The sequence below is a fragment of the Cololabis saira genome, chromosome 15 (genome assembly GCF_033807715.1).
Source record: "Cololabis saira isolate AMF1-May2022 chromosome 15, fColSai1.1, whole genome shotgun sequence".
NCBI classification, from domain to species: domain Eukaryota; kingdom Metazoa; phylum Chordata; class Actinopteri; order Beloniformes; family Belonidae; genus Cololabis; species Cololabis saira.
In genome coordinates this window covers 44,460,595-44,480,977 of record NC_084601.1, presented here as the reverse complement: position 1 = coordinate 44,480,977, position 20,383 = coordinate 44,460,595, and the positions used below count along the sequence as shown (strand labels likewise).

Here is a 20,383-nt window from a genome sequence, read left to right as displayed (position 1 = left end):
GTCTTAATAAGAACAACCACCTCACGTCCAGGCGGCGCTAGTTTAAGGTGGAGTTAGAGGTGGAGAAGATCTGTCCAAACAGAATTGAAGAAAGCACGAGATTATCCCACTAAATAAACCTCCAGTGACGCTAACAGGCTGCGTGGAAGTCACTACGGTGTAGAAGAGAAGAATAACGGTCGTGATCTCTGATCTTTTCAGATCCACCTTTAATTTTTCACATCTCCTGGAACTGAGCGGGTTCGGTTTAAATAACTACACGGGTTTAACGAGTTTGTCTTCAGTCGACAATCCAGGACTTCAACTGTTGGAGTGAAACAAGACTAAACTCTGATGTTTTCACAGACTCATTCAATAATGGTTCCTTGATTCTTCCTCCTACAGGAGATCCTTCAGACCTTTTTGGGAGATCCTTCAGACGTCTACGTGAGCTATCTTAGATCTCTACAGGAGTTTCTTCAGACCTGTACAAGAGATCCTTCAGATAACTACGGGAGATTCTTGAGTTCACTACAAGAGATCGACCAGAACTCTACCGGAGATCGTTAAGACCTGCACAGGAGTTCCTACGGACGTTTACAGGAAATCACTACAGGAAATCCATCAGATCACTACGGGAGATCCTTCAAATCTGTACGGCAGATCCTTCAGACATCTAAAGTGGGTCCTTTAGATCTGAAGAAGATCCATCAGACCCCTACAGGAGCTCTTTTAGATCTATACAGATCTATGCAGTTCCTTCAGACGTCTATGGGAGATCCTTCAGACATCAATCCTTCAGACATCAATCCGACCTCTACAGGACCTTCAGACCTGCACAGGAGTTCCTTCAGACATTTACGGGAGATCACTACAGGAGATTCTTCAGACGTCTACAGTTCCTTCAAATCTGCACAGGAGATCACTACAGGAGATCCTTCAGACCTCTACGGTAGATCCTTTAGTCGTCTACGGGACTCTACAGTTCCTTAAAACCACTACAGGAGATCTTTCAAACCTCTACGGTAGATCCTTCAGACCTCTACGTGACTTTATTTCTGCCTACAGCAATAACTCTCTCTATAATCAACCTTTAAGAGACTTAAATCATTACTACTGACACAATTACTTTCCCGCCGTGTCTAGACCTCCATGACGGCTGTTCGGGGGTAAACTGGTCTGGAAAGGTCCAGGCTGAGGGTGGCTGGACCTCACATCACCTCCATGACATCTGTCCGGGGGTAAACTGTTCAAATATCTCACGGGTTGGCCAGTCCCCGTTAAAGAGGTTGCCATGGAAACCACACCCGAAACAGGGATGGATCAGGACAAAATGTTACGGCTCGCTAATTAGGATCGAAGGCTAACGAGCCAAATGTGGTGACGGAGGTACGGTGGGCGTGTCCCGGTTTGCTCCGCCCATTCGTCTGTTTATGGGCGGAGTCAGCTCCGGCCGCTATAGTACGCGGGTTCGTCCTGTGTACGAGGCGCGATTGGTTCTCGTTAGCCGCTAAGTTCTGACACCGAAGAATCTGAGATGTTTCAATATAAACGTTTGCTGAAGCAAAGACAACGAGTTTGGTTGAGTTGACACTAAAACGCGAGTGAAGCGACATTTTTACGCTACTTGGCGGTCGCACGACTACGGGAGATTATTAGGGCCACGCAGGAGAAAAAATATTTGAGAAGGGAAGACTTTTTATTATTGTGCAATTCGAGAAAAAAGTTGAAATGTTGAGATTAATGTGGAAATACAATTTTGAGGAAAAAAGTCGAAATGTCGAGAATAAAGTAAAGATTTTGCGACATAAAGTCGAAATTTTGAGAATAAAGTTGAAATGTCGAGATTAATGTTGAAATACAATTTTAAGGAAAAAAGTCGAAATTTCGTGAATAAAGTAAAAATTTCGTGAATAAAGTCGAAATTTCGCCTTTTTTCCTAACATTTCAACTTTATTCACAAAATTTTGACTGTTTTGCTCGACATTTCGACTTTTTCTCGACATTTTGACTTCTTTTTTTGACATTCCGACTTTTTCTCAACATTTCGACTTTTTTCTCGAAATTTTGACATTTTTCTCAACATTTCGACTTTTTTCTCGACATTTCAACTTTTTTCTCGACATTTCGACTTTTTCTCGACATTTCGACTTTTTTCTCGACATTTTGACTTTTTTCTCAAATTGCATAATGACAAAAAAATCCTCCTCCTCTAAAATATTATTTTTATTATTTTTCTCCTGCCTAGCGCTAACACTTCCGTAACACGTCTTGCCTACACCGGCTAACACTTTCATTTTCATTAAATGGATAATTATTCACATTTACATGAACGACATATACTGTTAGATACATAAAAATAAATAATTTTAAACAATATATTTGTTATTCTTTTCTCGATATAAAGAAACTGCTTGTTTTTTTGTTGTTTTTTACAATAAAACTCTTCATGTACAGTTTTAATCCTTAAGGATTAAAAGTCCGCCGGCGACTCCGCCGGTCTAAAGGGACAGGAAGTAAATGCTTTAGCTTTAGCATCCGTTCGTGTTCCGGCTGATTCTTTTGGTAAGGCTGACGAAAACATCTACAATCAAAGCTGTCGTCGTCGTCGCTCCGTCTCGCAGGGCGACTCGTCCGCCTCCGCTAGCGGCAGCCGACGGTCGCTAGCCCAGGATTCAATACTTTACAAGTTCTGTACAGGCTAGCGGGAGCAGCTCGTCCTCCCGGTTAGCTCCGGTTAGCCCCGGTTAGCCCCGGTTAGCCCGGCTAGGACCTTCATTTGAAGTAGTTGAGCCCGGCCACCAGGAAGAACTTCTCCAGGAACAGCTCCGAGTCCAGCACGGCGATGTGCGCGGCGCGGCCGATCAGCGTGTTAGCCGTGTTGGGCAGCGCGTGGAACACGTTCTGCCGGATTAGCCGGCACTCCTTAGCGTCGACTAGCGGCTGCAGCAGGTTGTTGATCATCTCGGTGTAGACCGGACCTTCGGAAATGAGGGAAGACACGGTCAGTACCAAGTAAAACACTTTCTTTTTTGGTATATATTTATTTATTTATCTATCTATTTTATTATTATATATTATTATTTTATAATTATTATTATTTATCATGTTTATGAAAAGGATAAAATATATAAATTAAAATAAATAAATACAAAAAATATAAAGAAGTAGAAGTACCAACATAGTATTAACCATTTATATAGCAGACAAAGTAAAAAATGAATAAATGAATTAATTCATAAATTCATAAATTCATAAAAATAAAAGTATCAGTATCAGGCCAAAGCCCGGGAATGAGCTGCTTTCAAAATAAAAGCCTGAAGACATAACGCTGGCACCAGGGTTCAGTCAAAAATAAATAAAAAAAAATAAAAAATGAATAAATAAAGAAATACATAAAGAAATAAATAAAGAAATATAAAGAAATAAATTTTTAAAAAATACACCAAAAATAAATTAAATAGAAATAAAATAAAATAAAGCCTGAAAATACAATGCTGGCATCAGAGATCAGTAACAGACTGAAGCCCGGGAACTAGCTACTTTCAAAATAAAAGCCTGGAATCATAACGCTGCCATCAGAGGTGTGTGACAGGTGTGTGACAGGTGTGTGAGTGTGTGTGTCCTCACCTGTCCCGCGGTCCTTCATTGCCGTCCTGCACATCTCTATCCGGGCCGAGTGGAAGGGAACGTAGCGGTCCTGAGGAGACGCTACCAGAACCACGTTCCTGAAGAACTGGAGACCTGGAGACACCACCAGTCATGAGAGTGTGTTTGAGAGAATAAGTGTGTGTTTGGTGTTTTGTGTTTCCTGTTATTTCCTCTGTGAGGTTAATCAACATTTTTGAATTAGGTTTGTGCTTATGAAACCATTAGAAACAGAATTAAGTCAGAGAGCTGACTGTGTTTTAGACATGCTTATCACATGTTACCAGTCACAACAGCCACTCCCTAAACTACTCAGTGGTTTGGGCTGTTCCACAACTGTTTCATGATCAGTTGGACAATTCTGTTGGAAAACCCCCAACAGAAAGGATGTCTGTTTGCTCTGCATAACATAGATTAGTTGCTCTTCAACTAAAATGTCCTGTTTATCTGTTTGTTTCCTCCCATTGTCCATCCACTGTCTATCATTGTCTTAATATGGTCATGTTCCTGTCAGTTTTACCAATAAATACCTGATGCAAAGGAGGAGCCAGCAAGCATTTGTCGAGAGCATCTAAGAGGGCCATGTTGCTCTGCAGGGCTACGACTTTGCTTCCCTTCTGCGCAGAAGGCCTGAAAAATCATTTCTAAAAGTCTCTGTGGCTTTCCTAAGTTATTATGTTGATTTAGGAACCTAACATCCTCGTCGCCACCAACACTCAGAGACGAGTCTGAGTGGGAGTTGAGGGTTCGACGCTGCCACTGCGGCTCCTACCTGGTTTCTGGCTCAGCAGGTACAGGAAGGTTTTCCTCGGGTCCTCGTGGTCCCTGAACGTCAGTTGGAGTAGAGAACCGGACTTCTTCAACTTCTGCATCAACCACAGACCTACACACACACACACACACACAAAAAATTCCATGATCATGTATCCACTCATTCCTCTTTAAATTAATTCCGGTCTTTCTTTCTGCTCGTTCCCTCCCCGTCTGTCTCCATGATCTTATATTCCTGCTGGGCTGGTTTTCCAAACAAAGTTTCCAGATGCAGCAGCAGTAAACGCTGGTCAAGAGCAGAGACATTTATTTAAGAAATAGAAATCATTAAAAGAACAGATGGAAACAGGAAACATCAAAATGGTGATTTTTTCAAAGTTGTAGTGGCTAAGTTAGTGTTTCTTCCGGTAGTTTAACTTCCGGTCCCCCCCCTATCCAATCAGAACCTTCCCAACCCCCAGACCTGGAGAGGAATTGGAGAAAGACCATCAAACGTGTTTCCATGTAAACCTCAATTCAGGATTACTATTTCCATGTAAACTCCAAGGAAAATAGTTTAATTCTGAATTATTTAATTTGAATAATTAATTCCGAATTAAAAAAACATCATGTAACCGTGGCCCATGTGGCCAAAAAGCTCCCAACCGTCACAGAAACAGGAGCTGAGACATGGAAATGCAGATTCAGAGTTACAGGTTCCCTCCTCACCTGTGCTAACCAGCGCGCTGCTGTTGTACAGCGTCCCCAGGTGAGGCCCGGACAGAGACAGGAAGGTGTGCAGTCTGGACAGGTAGCAGCGGAACCGCGGCCTCGTTAGCACCGAGCGGATGATGATGTTCCCCAGGGAGTGTCCGATGAAGCTGTTGAAAGGACAGAGAGACGAGTGGGTGAGAGACGAGACAGAGAGAGACGAGACGGTGACCCGGGTGGGCGGCTGGAGGGAGGAAGACGCCTCCGGCGCCGGCCGACCTCCGACCCCTGAAAAGGCTGAATATAGACTCCCCTCTAGCAGGAAGTGAAGTCACAACCAATCATTTCACTGTTACTGCAAGTGGCTCAAAACAAAGCTGCTATGAAACGCATGACCGTCTCTCCCGGTCGATGAAGGATATCTGTACTCACATATTTCCATAGAATTATTAACACTCAGACTCCTACATTTCTCTATAATAATACACATATATATATATATATATATATATATATATATATATAGGGCTGGGGATCGATTCAAATGTCAAGAATCGATTCAATTCCAATTCTTAAGATTCAGAATCGATTATCACGCTTTGATTCGATCCAATATTGATTTGGGTTAGTGTTATTAAAACTGTTTTTTGAGCTGTTGCATGAATGATATGACTGTAGTTCTGCAACATATTAATACTGGTATTATTGTTATTATTGTTATTATTGTCTATTTTGGTTTTTAATTTTTGAGAATTTGGTTTTTAGCATTTTTTGCAAATGTAACCCCAAAAAAGTATATAAAGTAATGAAATATAGACAATGTATGCAATTATAACACTTTAATGTTTTCATACCTTTAAACATATTTAAAGGCAAAAACATGACACCAGTTATTCTGGTGTCCAACAAAACATTACTTTTTTGGGGATAACCAAAAAAAATAACCAAAAGTTGTAACGTAATGATGAAAAAAAAAAATACATACATAAATAAAAGAACCCCCCCCCCCCAAAAAAAAAATAAATAAAAAAAATCGATCTTTAGACATATCAATCGATTTTTAGGAATTAATATGAGAATCGATTAAGAATTGGGAAATCGATTTTTTCAACACAGGCCAGAGTTCCCGGGTCAGGGTTGGGGTTTAGCCTCACCTGTGCTATATGTAAAGTAAATATGGACATATGTAACTATGTATATTCATGATATGCAGTAGTTGTGAATATGTGTTAAGACAGGATATTGAAATGAACTGAGGATTGTTAATTACTGAGAAGGGAGATATTAGGTTTAAATAAGTAAATCAGCATACGCTTCTTTCTACTCCTTTTCGGACGTGGTAATATTGTTTTATTTTTTCATTTTGACTTGTGTGTTGCTTTTATGTTTTCTTATGTTCGGAAAAAAGTTTGTCCGTTTGTTCGTTCGTTCGTTCCTTCGTTCGTTCGTTCGTTCGTTCATATGACAGTACTTTATTCCCTCAGTCTGACTCTATGCAGATGACAGAACTGTATACATCAGTTGATGTTGGTAAACCTTCCAGGTGAGATTGTGTTGTATTTATTAATTTTTTTGTTATTATTTTGTATTTTCTTATTTTATCTCATCCTAATTTTTGTATTTTCTATGGCCTATGATATGATATTGTGAGGAAGGGACATATTATTCTGCTGTTGTTCTTTATTTCTGGATGAGACTGTTAAATGTTTTTGCTTTTTTTTAAATATATTTTGACACTTTTAATTTGATGATTTGTTGTTGTTGGAGATAAAGCCAACAATAAATAACGATAAAAATAATTAAATATTTATTTTTTGCTCTGTCTTATATGTATGTTGTGTTTCTGTATGTTTTATTCTGTAAAGCACTTAGAGGTGGTCTATATAAGTCTATATAAATAAAGTACATTTACATTTACATTACATTGAGAATCTGCTACAACATGTGACGGTGAAGGGAGAAAAAATAAATTTTGTGTCCTGAAAATGCCCTGGATTCCCAAAACACAGCTTTAGTCTTTAGTCAGCCACGCACCTGCTGTTTATTATAACAAATGCTTGTTTTTCTGTGAGAAAGAGCCTGGCTCACACGGGATTTTGGTCCCGTGTGAACCAAGACTTATTTTGAGAATTTGCGGGCGGGGGGGCGAATAGGCCTCCCCCCCCGCAAGGTGCTGAGGTAAAGGTATAAAGACGCGATAGCCGGAAGTTCGGATTTAGAGTCTGCTGTGGGTCTAGTGCAGGACACCCGGCGCGGGTTTTTCCTTGGCTTACTCTGTATCAGGACTGTTCCGGCTCTCCAGTCCTGTGTCGAGGTAAGAGTATGAGGCCTTGAACCTTTGTAATTGTGTGTGATGAATATTGCTCTGCCATTTGCGGGGGATGACTTGACCCGTTATCCTAGCAAACGGGTAGTTTTGTGGATGTCTTCTATGCAAATGCTTGCTTTTCTTGCTGGTAATAAAGATCCATATGTCATTATATCAAAAGCGAGGTGTTTGTGTGATTCATTTTGGTACAGCCGACCACTTCTAGAACCTAATTGAGATTTCTCCCAAAACAGACGGAAATTGAACATTTGTGGAAGGATTGCTGCGACTCGACAGCGTGTTAGAGGACAAACGTAGCGTAGCCGCTAACATCAGGGGGACGTTACATTCATCAATCTGGGCCGTTAGTTTAGTTTAATTACTGCACTAGTGCAGCAGCTCGTCCCTCGTTCCCCAACACTTTGCTGCTCCTTCATCCGTCTCCTCATCCGTCTCCTCATCCATCTCCTCATCCCTTTATCCCGGCAGAGTAAATATTAAAGTGATGCTGAAGGAAGCAGAAGCTGCAGCTGCAGCTCATCGATCTCCGGAGAAAACGCCTCAAAGACACTCGAGAAACTCGGCTTGAAAACTCAATCAGGAGTAAATCGGAGCATCGGGGGCGATTAAGCTGCAGAAACGATGAATCTGCCTGGAATTAGGATGTGGAACAGCTACCAGAGAAGCTCAGGGCTGCAGACGAGCACAAGAAACTACAGGAACGATGGCCCACAATGCACTGCAGGCTTGGCTGTGGTGGTGACGCCAGCCGGTCCTGGTCCGGGCGTTACCGTGGTGACGCTCTCATCCGTCTTTGGTGGGGCGGGTTTTGGTGTCGATAGATCCCCAAGATATACTTCCTCACCTCAACGCCAATCCAAGTATTTATTTAAAACAGAATACCAGGAGCTGCTGACACAACCACCGTTGCTCTTGCAATGGGTGCAACAATAATCTCAAAAGGAAAAAATACAGGCACCAAAAAAAAAACCTTTATTTGGACTGGGTTACACACTAAAAAACACCAACACGTGTCGGCTTACACCTTCCTCAGGTTGTAAGCCGACACGTGTTGGTGTTTTTTAGAATGTAACCCAGTCCAAATAAAGGTTTTTTTTTTAACTTTTTTCAAGCCACCAGAGTGCCTGCATTTTTTCTTTTTAGTCCAAGTATTTATTTATTTATGTATTTATTTATTTTGTTTTTATTTATCTATTTATTTATTTATTTATTTATCTATTTAGGTATTTATTTATTTAGGTATTTATTTATTTATCCATCTATCTATTTATTTAGGTAAGTGTTTATTTATTTAGGTATTTATGTATTTATTTATTTATATGTGTGCTGTGTAGGTATTAAAATGACCAGATGTTTTTAACCAGAACTGTGAGTTTTTCTATGTTAAATGCTGATTTTATTATGTAAAGAACTATGTATGAAAAGTGCCAAATAAATAAGGTTTGATTTGATTTGATTAGTTTTGATTTGCTGCCCCCTGCTGGCCGCAGGGAGAACTGCAGCAGCTGGTCTTTTTATGTTTTCATTTATTTACTTAGGTATTTAGGTATATATCTATTTTTTTTTTCATTTAGGTATTTTTTTATTTATTCATTTAGGTATTTATTTATTTTGGTATTTATGTATGTATCTATTTATTTATCTTATTTTATTTTTTTATTTAGCTGGTCTCTGCCGCCCCCTGCTGGCCACAGCAGGAACTGCAGGAGTCTCTTCCTGCTCCAACAACAACCAGAGCTGCTCAAGGGTTCGGGGCAGTGGGAATCGTACCTGATCCTCCCCACCGTCAGGTTGTAGAGCAACGCTAGGCTCAAGGGTTCAGGGCAGTGGGAATCGTACCTGATCCTCCCCACCGTCAGGTTGTACAGCAACGCTAGGCTCAAGGGTTCAGGGCAGTGGGAATCGTACCTGATCCTGCCCACCGTCAGGTTGTACAGCTGGATGTGCTGGATAATCTCGTCCAGCAGTCGGTCCGTCATGGAGTCGAAGTCGGCGAAGGTGTCGGCCTGAAAACGGGGAAACGGGGGTTAGCTAGGTTAGCTAGCTTAGCTAGCTTAGCTAGGTTAGCTAGGTTAGCTAGCTTAGAGGGACCTGGTTCCAGGTCCTAGACCCGTACCTGGTTCCTCTCAGACATGAGGAAGTCCAGTCTGGACTGGGGGAGTCCTGGTTCTAGACCGGTTTAGACCGGTTTAGACTGGTTTAGACCGGTTTAAACCTGGTTCGAGACCGGTTTAGACTGGTTTAGACCGGTTAAGACCTGGTTCTGGTTCTGTACCTGGTTCCTCTCAGACATGAGGAAGTCCAGTCTGGACTGGGGGAGTCCCAGCTCGATGAAGGTTTTCACCAGACGGAGATCTGCGCTGTTTCCTGCAAACGAGACAGACATGAACTCAGCTAGCAACGGTTTTAGCTAGCTGTCAATCAACAAGAATGAAGATAGAGAGAAAAACAGTCATGTGGGCAACACTAAGTACCCAGTCAATATTCAGCCGAACCGCCGGCTTCCTCACCGACACGCACACGCACACGCACACGCACACACACACACACACACACACACACACACACACACACACACACACAGACACACACACACACACACACAGACACACACGCACACGCACGCACACACACACACACACACACACACACACACACACACAGACACACACGCACACGCACACGCACACGCACACACACCCCTCACCGTCCAGCCCGTGCACACACACCACCAGGTGGATTCCGTCGTCGAACTCCTCGTCGTCCTCCTCGGGGGGGAAGTACGGCAGATCGGAGGCTAGCAGGGGCAGGTCGCTGTACCAGCTAGCCTGGAAGCTAAGCTCCGTTAGCAGGTCGGCCTTGGCCTGGTAGAAGCTGGACACCAGAGATGAGAGACGTGACAGTCGTCAAAACCCCAACCCTCTAACCGTAACCCTAACACTAACTAACTCTAACTAACCCTAACCTCTCTCTAACCTCTAACCCCCTAACCCTAACCCTGGAAGTTCAGCTCCGTTAGCAGGTCCGCCTTGGCCTGGTAGAAGCTGGACACCAGAGATGAGAGACGGGACAGTCGTCAAAACCCCAACCCTAACCCTAACTAAAAAAATAAAGTCAAAATTACACTGGGCAAGACCTAGTGGCAACCTTAAAAACTCAACCATTTCACCATGATTTGGGCACTGGACAAGCCTTGATCTGATCAACCCAGGGGGAAACCAACGACCAGGACGTCTGGGGAGTAAGAGGCCGAAACCACATGAGGTCTGCTTTTGCAGAACCTGAGCTAATGTTGCTGTTGTGGTCTTGCAGTAGCATTAGCAACCTCCGTATTCTCAGCCTTATGATGCGTCTTGAGATGTTTTATCAAGTTGCTGGTATTAAACGACGTATTCTCCTTTCCTGCTCTTGACACTTTAGCATTAGCACGTAGCTTCAGTCTGCCTTGCTTCTGTCGTCGTCCTTTATTCTGAAATATGTCCACACTGCTGACGTCCCGCTGCATTAATTATCGCTACTCTCTTCTCATCACCACGCTGACTGCAGGTCAACATCTCCCCCTAGAGTCACTAATCAGTAACTACAACAACAATGAAGTATCGTAATGGAAAATTTTGGTATAACACTGTCTGTTGCCTGTTTTCAAGTGAACATTCCGATGCCGAGGTCACGCGCTTTGACACAGTACGGTTGCCAGGGTGACGGGTGATGTTTTGTCTAGTTTCCCAGCTTTCCAACTATAAGATAACTTTTCTTTAAGCACGTTCAGCTCACTCAGGACTGACGGTTCATGTGACCAGTTGGACTGTGTGGCTCCATTCAATTGAATGTTTTTCCTCTTTTCATTAAATCATCAGAAAGACAGCTGAGGTGTCCTGACATTATTTTTGAACAACAATTTTTGCCACCACAATTTGGCGACCACGAAGGGACTCCATCTGTGAGCGGATTTTCCCTTCTCTCCTCCGGAATCGAAGGTGTTTTAAGCATGCAACAACCTCGTACTCCCCCATCAAGTGAAGGTCGAGTGAGGGCCTCTCGTCCGGAGGGGGGTTGGGAAGGTCCCCGCACCGACTGGGGTCGAGCGAACCTGGTGGCTTCAGAAACACCTTGCTGTTCTTTCGGGTGAGTTGGAAAGAAAACGTCCAAAATAAGCTGCGCGCTAACGTCTCCTCTCTGCCTATTCAGCTGATGTTGCCAGTTGCCGGTGCGTGGTATTGGAGAATTATTGCGAGTACGAGTTTATGAGAGCAGTATCGGCCCCGATACCGATACCAGTATCGGTATCGGGGCGTCCCTGGTCAAGACTCTGAAGGTACGAGTCCTGCCGTCTTCACAGCTTTAGCTACGACAGACGAGCTGCTTGTGTTCCTGTATCTGAGCACAGGTTCCTGCTGCTACTGGTGGGTGGAGGACGGTTCCCAGCGGCTTCTCCGGTTCATCCTGGAGTCAGTTCCGACTCCCGTGGCTCACAGCTGGTGGTGATGGATCCTCTGCACTCTCTTTGATGGGGTTTAATTAACTCGAGGCGTTTCACCTTGTCTCCACTTTCTCGCTTTCTCGTTTTTTTATGCTCGAGTTTCTAAGAATAAGTGACTTCCAGCTCAAGTCAACATTCATGAAACTTCCTGTTTGACCTTATTTCTTGCAGTTGGTTTGGGTTTAGTTTTCGCTCGTTAAAAGTTTCTCCTTTGGGAGACGTGCAAATCTCCAGGAATATAACTCTCTGAGATCAAAGAAAGAACTGCACACCCTAACCCCAACACCTAACCCTAACCCTAACCCCAACACCTAACCCTAACCCTAACCCCCTAACCCTAACCCCCTAACCCTAACCCTAACCCCCTAACCCTAACCCCCTAACCCTAACCCTAACCCCCTAACCCTAACCCCTAACCCTAACCCTAACCCTAACCCCCTAACCCTAACCCTAACCCCCTAACCCTAACCCCCTAACCCTAACCCTAACCCTAACCCCTAACCCTAACCCTAACCCTAACCCCTAACCCCTAACCCTAACCCCTAACCCTAACCCTAACCCCTAACCCTAACCCTAACCCCCTAACCCTATCCCTGACCCTAATCCTACAAACAAAGGATTCCACACAGGATCAACAGTAAAACATAACTATTCAAAATATAAAACATAAAAAACCCAAGCATCATTAACTTATACACAAGACACGACCACAACACGCAGAATAAAACCACAAGCGCGAGGCTCCGCCCACAACGAACCAACGGACCAATCACAGAGGATTTCAAATATTTAGATTTGACACCCTAACAAAGAAGCCAAAACATGACCCCCAGTCACCGTACAGACAAAAAAGAATTCTTCAGAAATCCTGGGGTCGTGCGGTGTACGGGGCACAGGATTTTTTTGTCATGGGTGAAGAGGACAATCCTTCCACCTTCCTGGCAGAGTGGGGGAACTGTGCGGTGTCAACAATAAGCTGACATTTGAGAGTAACACCAACTTAATTTACAAGAAAAGTCAGCAGTGTTTGTACCGTCTTAGAAAACTGTCCTAATTCCATGTTGATTCATCCTTGATGTCCATGTTTTATCACTCTTTCATTGAGTATTCACTTTTTCTTTCATTTGTTGGTTTTCATCACTAAGGGTAAAGCAGAAAACTGTTCTTACCAAGGTGTTAATGTCTGTAGTAAAATAATTGGCTCTGCTCAGGAGACTATACAGGACCTGTAGAACAAACAGCTGTATAGGAAAGAAAAACTCTCCTATGAGACTGTTCTCGTCCTCTACACCCAGAGTTTCAGTTTCCCCCATCGGGTACATTGCTCAGACTTCCACTTCTCAAAACTAACAGATATAAACATTCTTTTATACCTTCTACATCTCCTTCTCAATTCCATGAGGAAAAGGCAGCTGTTGTGGTGCTTGGATTTTTAGATTTTTACATTTAAAGTCCTTTTTTTTTTTTTTTTCACTATGTGTATATGTCTACATATTGCTGCATGATTAATTGCCCCATTGGGGACAAATAAAAGTTATTGATTATTGATTGATTGATTATTGAACAACCCTCCTGTGCTGGACTCCTGCGTCTCCACATCACCAGACTCTCCGAGGGAACCGGAACGCCAGCAAACCCAGAGGACAACACAACACGCCGACCCAGGACCAGCAAACAACCACCACCAGAGGGCGCCAAAACACCGCGAAAACCCACAGAAGAATGACCACACCACCTCAAGATGCTCAAATTGTTCTATCTTACAGACAAAATAAAAATCGCAAAGCCCTTTTAGTAAAGGCCAAATTACCGAGTCTCCAGATAAAGAGCAGCGTTCAATTGTTGGACACTTGATTTTGCCAGAAGTTTGTCAGATGAGATGATTTTTCAGATTCCACATGTTTTTTTTATTTTAAATGATTTTCAACGATTTTCAATGATTTAAAAAAATTTATGATTCTAAACGATTTTCAACGATTTTCAACAATTCTAAGCGATTTGAAACTATTTAAAACATTTTTTATGATTTTAAACGATTTTCAACGATTTGCCGCTTTTAATGTTGACGTAAAACACCTTGTGTTTAAATGCGCTACACAAATAAACTTGCCTTGCCTAACAATATTTAGCTTGATTTACAGCAAATCATCAGATTTAGACAATTAAACAAACAAAAAACACCAAAAAGCCAAACTCACTTGAGCATGCGTTGGTTGGTCTCGTCGTCCATGTTCAGCGGGCTGAGCGACGACGAGGAGATGATGCCGAAGGAGCCCAGGGGCTGATGGGTAATGGGCGAGCTAGCCTGGCGCGCCGACATCCCGCCGCCGACGGAGGGCGAGTCTCTCAGGACGGACGAGAACGGCAGGCAGGTGGGAGCGCAGGACGCCGACATGTTCACCACCTCCACCATCTTCCTGTTGACGAAGGCCAGGCCGGCGTTGGGGACCCGGGGGGGCTTCGGGGGGCCCAGGGGCCCCTCCAGGGGCTTCGCTTGGCCCTCCAGGGGCTGGACGACGGACGACGTCCCGGCCGGCGCCGTCGGCCCCGAGAGGCCGCCCGGCCTCCGTCTCAGGTCGTCGGACGGCGAGGGTTTGAGGGGGATTTGTGATACCTGGGAGGGAATTCATGAAAATCCTGCACTTGGTGACAAGTTTTTGATATTTGGCATGTTAGTTATGGACATAAGGTTTTCAAAAACCACCACAAACAAATTGGGAAAATGGCCCCCTATTGGCCGGTTTAAAGAAAAACTTTATTCTCGAAAATTTGAGTTTATTCACGAAATTTCGACTTTTTTCTCAACATTTCGACTTTTTTCTCAAAATTGTATTTCAACTTTATTCACAAAGTTTTGACTTTATTCACGAAATTTTGACTTTATTCACAAAATTGTATTTCAACTTTATTCAAAAAATTTCGACTTTTTTTCGAAATTGTATTTCAACTTTATTCTCAAAATTTCAACTTTATTCTTGAAATTGTATTTCAACATTAATCTCGAAATTTTGACTTTTTTCTCAACATTTCGACTTTTTTCTCAAAATTGTATTTCAACATTATTCTCAAAATTTTGACTTCATTCACGAAATTTGGACTTTTTTCTCGACATTTTGACTTTTTTCTCGAAGTGCAATAAAAAAAATCTTCCCTTCTCAAATATTTTTTCTCCTGCCTGGCCCTAATTCTCTTTCGTAAGAAACAAAAACCACTGCAAACAAATATGGACGCCCCCTAGTGGCCGGTTAGCACAAAATTCAAAATAAAAAATTAATAAAATCCTATTGTTTCACTGTGACTTAGTTCTGAGGTTTTGTTCATCTTAAGCCTGAATGAATGAATGAATGAATGAATGAATGAATGAATGAATGAATGAATGAATGAATGAATGAATGAATGAATGAATGAAGCCACTGTTCTCACCCATTGAGATTATTGACACTACAGTGATAGTGACCTGCCCAATAAACAGAAAACTGCTTCCTTGAGGGTGAAAATAGGATCTAGATCCTCTATAATCTTTCTATGTGGCTTTATTCAAGAGATATGGAGTTTTTTGGGCAAAACATGACCTTGAAAATTAGATTTGACCTTCAACGTGACCTTGAAATAGGAAATGTATCTCAGAATTGAATTCCTACCACCAAAAAAGTAGAGAAAGTGACAACATACAACAATCTAGGACTAAGAGAAGCTGAGATATGACCTTTGGTCTTTTCGGCGGGAGACATTTTGAATTTTCTGCAAACCGGCCACTAGGGGGATAATTAGTGATGCACCGATTGTTCGGTAACCGAAATTGTTGGGCCGAAACAGGCAAAAAAACACTTTTGGTGTTCGGTGGAATAAGTGGGGAAAAAAACCGAACAATTAATAACGGCGTTGTAATATAAGGAAACAGACTGGCCGCTCCGTAACTGTTGCACCAAAAATATAAATCATTGGCCAACCAAAAAGTAACCACATAAGAATTTTACCAACATTCACCAGGAGGTGGAACCAAAACAACATAATGCTGGAAATTAAAACATGTTCAGTTTTTTATGTTCAATAAATATTTTCTACCTTGTAATTTTGTAAAAGATTTTTTTCTTTGAAAAGCCTAAATCAAATGTATTTGATTTATGCAATGGTGAAAAAATTGGCAAAATAAATGAAAAACTGCTAAAGAACCATGTTCGGTATTCGGCCAAGTGTTTATTATTATTTTCGGTTTCGGCCACAAATTTTCATTTCGGTGCATCACTATGGATAATAATAATGATTATAATAATAACAATGATTGCTCTGAAAACAGAAAGTGAAAAGATGCCGACAAAACCAATTTCGGTTGTCATTTCATCTCATGCATGCGTATTGTTATTGTTATTGGTATTAACACTATACATCTAATATAGACACCTACACACACATGTGTACATTCTCTGTTTGCTTATTCTGCTTCTATAAATGTGTCCATTACCTTTGCTTTGGCCTCGTCTGTGATGCTAACGCCTTCCCGCTCCGCTGCACCTTCATGGTTTCTGTAGCTACAGGGAGAATCTTCCGATTCAACAACATCGTCTGCTGAGGTTTGAAGGGTCTCTAGCTCCAAGGAATCCAACACTTTTGACGCATCGCTTAACACCGACTTGATTGTCTCTGCTAGCTCCTGCGGTGAGTCGAGCTTTTCAGAGCCGGCGTTCTCCTGGACGATGCTCCTAAGACTCCGGTCGACGTTAGAAACCTCCGACTGGTCCGAGTTCGAGTCGTGGTGCCGCACCGAGCTCCTCCGATCCGTCTCCTGCTTCAGGAACTCGTGTCCGGCCTCGTCGTCCTCTGGGCTGCTGATCTGCGGCGCCGAGACGGACTTGGTTAGCTTGCTGAGCTGCTGCCGGTCCTCCTCGTAGGGCAGGGAGCTGATCAGGATCAGAATCAGAATCAGAATGAGGATCAGAATCAGCAGCTGCTAAACACTCGCTAACAAGCGAAGACGTGGGTTGTGCAGAACTGCGGCAGTAAATCCTCATCAGAGCTCCACTCTTAAAAAAATAACGGATAAAAAAATTGTTCTAAATCGTTAAAAATTATTGAAAATCGTTTAAAATCATTAAAAATTGTATTAAATCGTTTAAAGTCGTTTAGAATACTTGAAAATCATTAAAAATCATAAAAACATTGTTTTAAATCGTTGAAAATTACTTAAAATCGTGTAAAATGGTTTAGAATCGTTCAAAATCGTTTAAATTAAAAAGAAATGAAATCGTTGAAAATCATTTAAAATCGTTTGAAATCATAAAAAATTGTATTAAATCGTTTAAAGTCGTTTAGAATTGTTGAAAATCATTTAAAATTGTCTAAAATTGTTTAGAATTGTTGAAAATCGTTTAAAATAAAAACAAATGTTTTAAATCGTTGAAATCGTTTAGAATCATTGAAAATTGTTTAAAATCATAAAAAAATGTTTTAAATCGTTTAGAATCGTTGAAAATCATTACATCAACATTAAAAGCGGCAAGATACAATTAAACAGTAAATAACAAATAAAATGAAATAAAATGATAAGAAAAGAGGTAAAATAACAAAAAGCAAAAGTTGTTAAAAAGTAAGGGCTGCCAAAATGGCCGCCGTGTCCCAGAATGCACCTTGGCGACCAAGCCCTATAACAAATATACAATTTTGGTGCCCGAGTGGGAGCTGAGGGAGGACGAGGACCTGATGGATGTGAGCGAGGCCTGGATCCCGCCACCGCTGGGCAGGCTGCTGCTGTTGCTCTCCATCTGCAACCCCTCCAGGCAGCTACGATGCACCGATCGGTGGACGATCTGTTTGGGGATTTCACGCTCGCTGGAAAAGTCCAGCGAGGGCCGGGCTAGCAGCGCGGCGGCGTCCGCCGGCCACGCCACCGAGCTGGGCTCGCTCTCGATGCCCGAGTCGGAGATCAGGGACGACGAGCGCTTCATGATCTTGGAGCCCACGAGGCCGCCGTGGGGGAAGGACTCGGGCCGGAGGTCGCCCTGGAACAGGATAAGTTTATTAGCATAGCACAATTCAACACAATTCAAGGTGATTTACATCAACTTCAAAAGCAGCAAATCATTGAAAATCGTTGAAAATCGTTGAAAATCGTTGAAAATCGTTGAAAATCCTTAAAAATTGTATTAAATAATTTAAAATCGTTTGGAATTGTTGAAAATCGTTTAAAATAAGAAACAAATTAATTGTTGACAATCGTTTAGAATTGTTGAAAATCATTTAAAATCATAAATAAATAGTTTTAAATCGTTGAAAATCGTTTCAAATCATTAAAAATTGTATTAAATCGTTTACAATCGTTTAGAATTTGTTGAAAATTGTTTAAAATAAAAAAATGTAATCATTGACAATTGTTTACAATCGTTTACAATCGTTCAAAATCCTAAAAAATTGTTTTAAATCATTGAAAATCGTTGAAAATCATAAAAAATTGTATTAAATCGTTTAAAGTCGTTTAGAATTGTTGAAAATCATTTAAAATCCTCTAAAATTGTTTAGAATCGTTGAAAATCATTTAAAATAAAAAATTGTTTTAAATCGTTGACAATCGTTTAGAATCCTTGAAAATTGTTTAAAATCATACAAAAAAATGTTAAATTGTTTAAAATCGTTTAGAATTGTTGAAAATAACTTAAAATTGTCTAAAATTGTTTAAATTAGGTGAAAATCGTTACATCAACATTAAAAGCGGCAAGACACAATTAAAACATAAATAACGAATACAATTAAATAAAATGATAAGAAAATAGGTAAAATAATAAAAAGCACAAGTTGTTTAAAAGTAAGGGCAGTAGATCCAGCAGGTTAACGTCTACAGAAGAGAATCAGGGCCAGGCAGGAGAAAAAATATTTGAGAGGGGAAGATTTTTTTTATTGTGCACTTTGATAAAAAAGTCAAAATGTCGAGAAAAAAGTAGAAATTTCGAGAAAAAGGTCGAAATGTCAAGATTAATGTTGAAATACAATTTCAAGAATAAAGTCGAAATTTCGCCTTTTTTCTCAACATTTCAAGTGTTTTTCTCAACATTTCGAGACAAACTTCGCACTAACTAACTAACTAATTAGAACTAACTAATAACTAATAACTAACTAATGATCAGAGTAAAATTTTTAGAAAAAAGTTGAAATGTTGAGAAATTTGGCCTTTTTTCTCAACATTTCGACTTTTTTCTCGAAGTGCATAATGAAAAAAGAATCTTTCTCCTCTAAAATATTATTTTAATTTTTCTCCTGCCCGGCCCTGATTCTCTTCCATAAACATCTCATTCTTACAAAGGCTAGAATTCTGTTTCTATACGGTGAAAACGTACAAAGACCGGGTCGTCCAGGGACTGATTCAGCGGTACGACACCGTCGTCCTCGTTGGGCTCGGTCTCCGTTTCCCCACCAGGTCCAACGGGTCCAACGGTGGACGGATCCGCCTCACAGAGTTTACCGTCTTCAACCAGAGAGAGTTCAGGACCGGGTCCGGTCTCTGGGAGGTTCTGGTTGGTCTTGAGAGAGGGGACTCGGCCTCCGTCGGCCTCCGGGGAATCCGGCGCTGGCGCTGGAGATCTGGGCCGATCCGGGACCTGATCCTGGACCTGATCCTGGACCTCAGGAACCGGTTCAAGTACCGGCACTCGGGATTCTGGAAAAACCAGGACATTTACACATTTACAGCAAGTTCAGGACCAAAGTTGTGAACGTTGTGTTAGGTCCCTAAATAAATTAATAACTTAGGAAAGACACAGAGACTGTTAGAAATTATTTTTCAGGCCTTCTGCAGAAGGGAAGCAAAGTCGGAGCTTGCAGAGCAACATGGCCCTCTCGGATGCTCTCGACAAACGCTTGCCGGCTCCTCCTTTGCATCAGGTATTTATTGGTAAAACTGACAGGAACATGACCATTTTAAGACAACCAATGGTAGACAGTGGATGGACAATGGGAGGAAACAAACAGATAGACCTAATAAACCTGATTCTAATAGTTTCATAAGGACAAACTAGTTCAAAAAGGTTGATTAACCTCACACGTTGTGTTTCTGTAAAAGGTATCAGTTTTAGTCGAGGAACAATGAGTGCGTTTACATGGGAAGTTTAATTAGGGCCCGAGCACTGACAGTGCTAGGGCCCTAATGTATCTGTAGGAGTTGTTATTATTTTCCTCGTTCTCGTTTTTATTTTTCTTCCGATTAAATGAAGGCCTTTTTTCCCCCTAAACGTGCCCCAAAAGTCACTAAATTTTGCACCAAGCCAGACCTGGTGATAAATGTGATATTTAATGGTTTGCATTAATGGGCGTGGCCTAACGGCTCAACAGCGCCCCCTAGAAAACTTTGTTCCTCAAGCCCCACAATACGGTTTGTCGTACATGCACGAAAATCACTACACACCAGCGGGTTGTCCACGTATCGGTCCTCAAAGATGATTAAATAATAAAGAATATAAACCTTTAATGAGAGGGTTATCCACGTATCGGTCCTCAAAGAT

General features: G+C 41.6%; 1 protein-coding gene across 1 annotated transcript in view; it reads right to left on the bottom strand.

The window, feature by feature from the left end:
* Positions 1–2,180: 2,180 nt before the first annotated feature.
* Positions 2,181–20,383, bottom strand: part of fam135b (family with sequence similarity 135 member B) — a 72,580-nt gene continuing 54,377 nt past the window's right edge. Inside the window, exons 14-24 of the mRNA XM_061741680.1 lie at positions 19,223–19,542; positions 17,592–17,893; positions 16,360–16,795; positions 14,096–14,511; positions 10,125–10,291; positions 9,693–9,784; positions 9,326–9,423; positions 5,107–5,258; positions 4,400–4,510; positions 3,610–3,723; positions 2,181–2,960 (exon numbers count right to left, since the gene is read on the bottom strand). Coding sequence (XP_061597664.1) covers positions 2,755–2,960; positions 3,610–3,723; positions 4,400–4,510; positions 5,107–5,258; positions 9,326–9,423; positions 9,693–9,784; positions 10,125–10,291; positions 14,096–14,511; positions 16,360–16,795; positions 17,592–17,893; positions 19,223–19,542 — 2,414 coding nt within the window. The 3' untranslated portion in view covers positions 2,181–2,754. The remainder of the gene's footprint in view (positions 2,961–3,609; positions 3,724–4,399; positions 4,511–5,106; positions 5,259–9,325; positions 9,424–9,692; positions 9,785–10,124; positions 10,292–14,095; positions 14,512–16,359; positions 16,796–17,591; positions 17,894–19,222; positions 19,543–20,383) is intronic.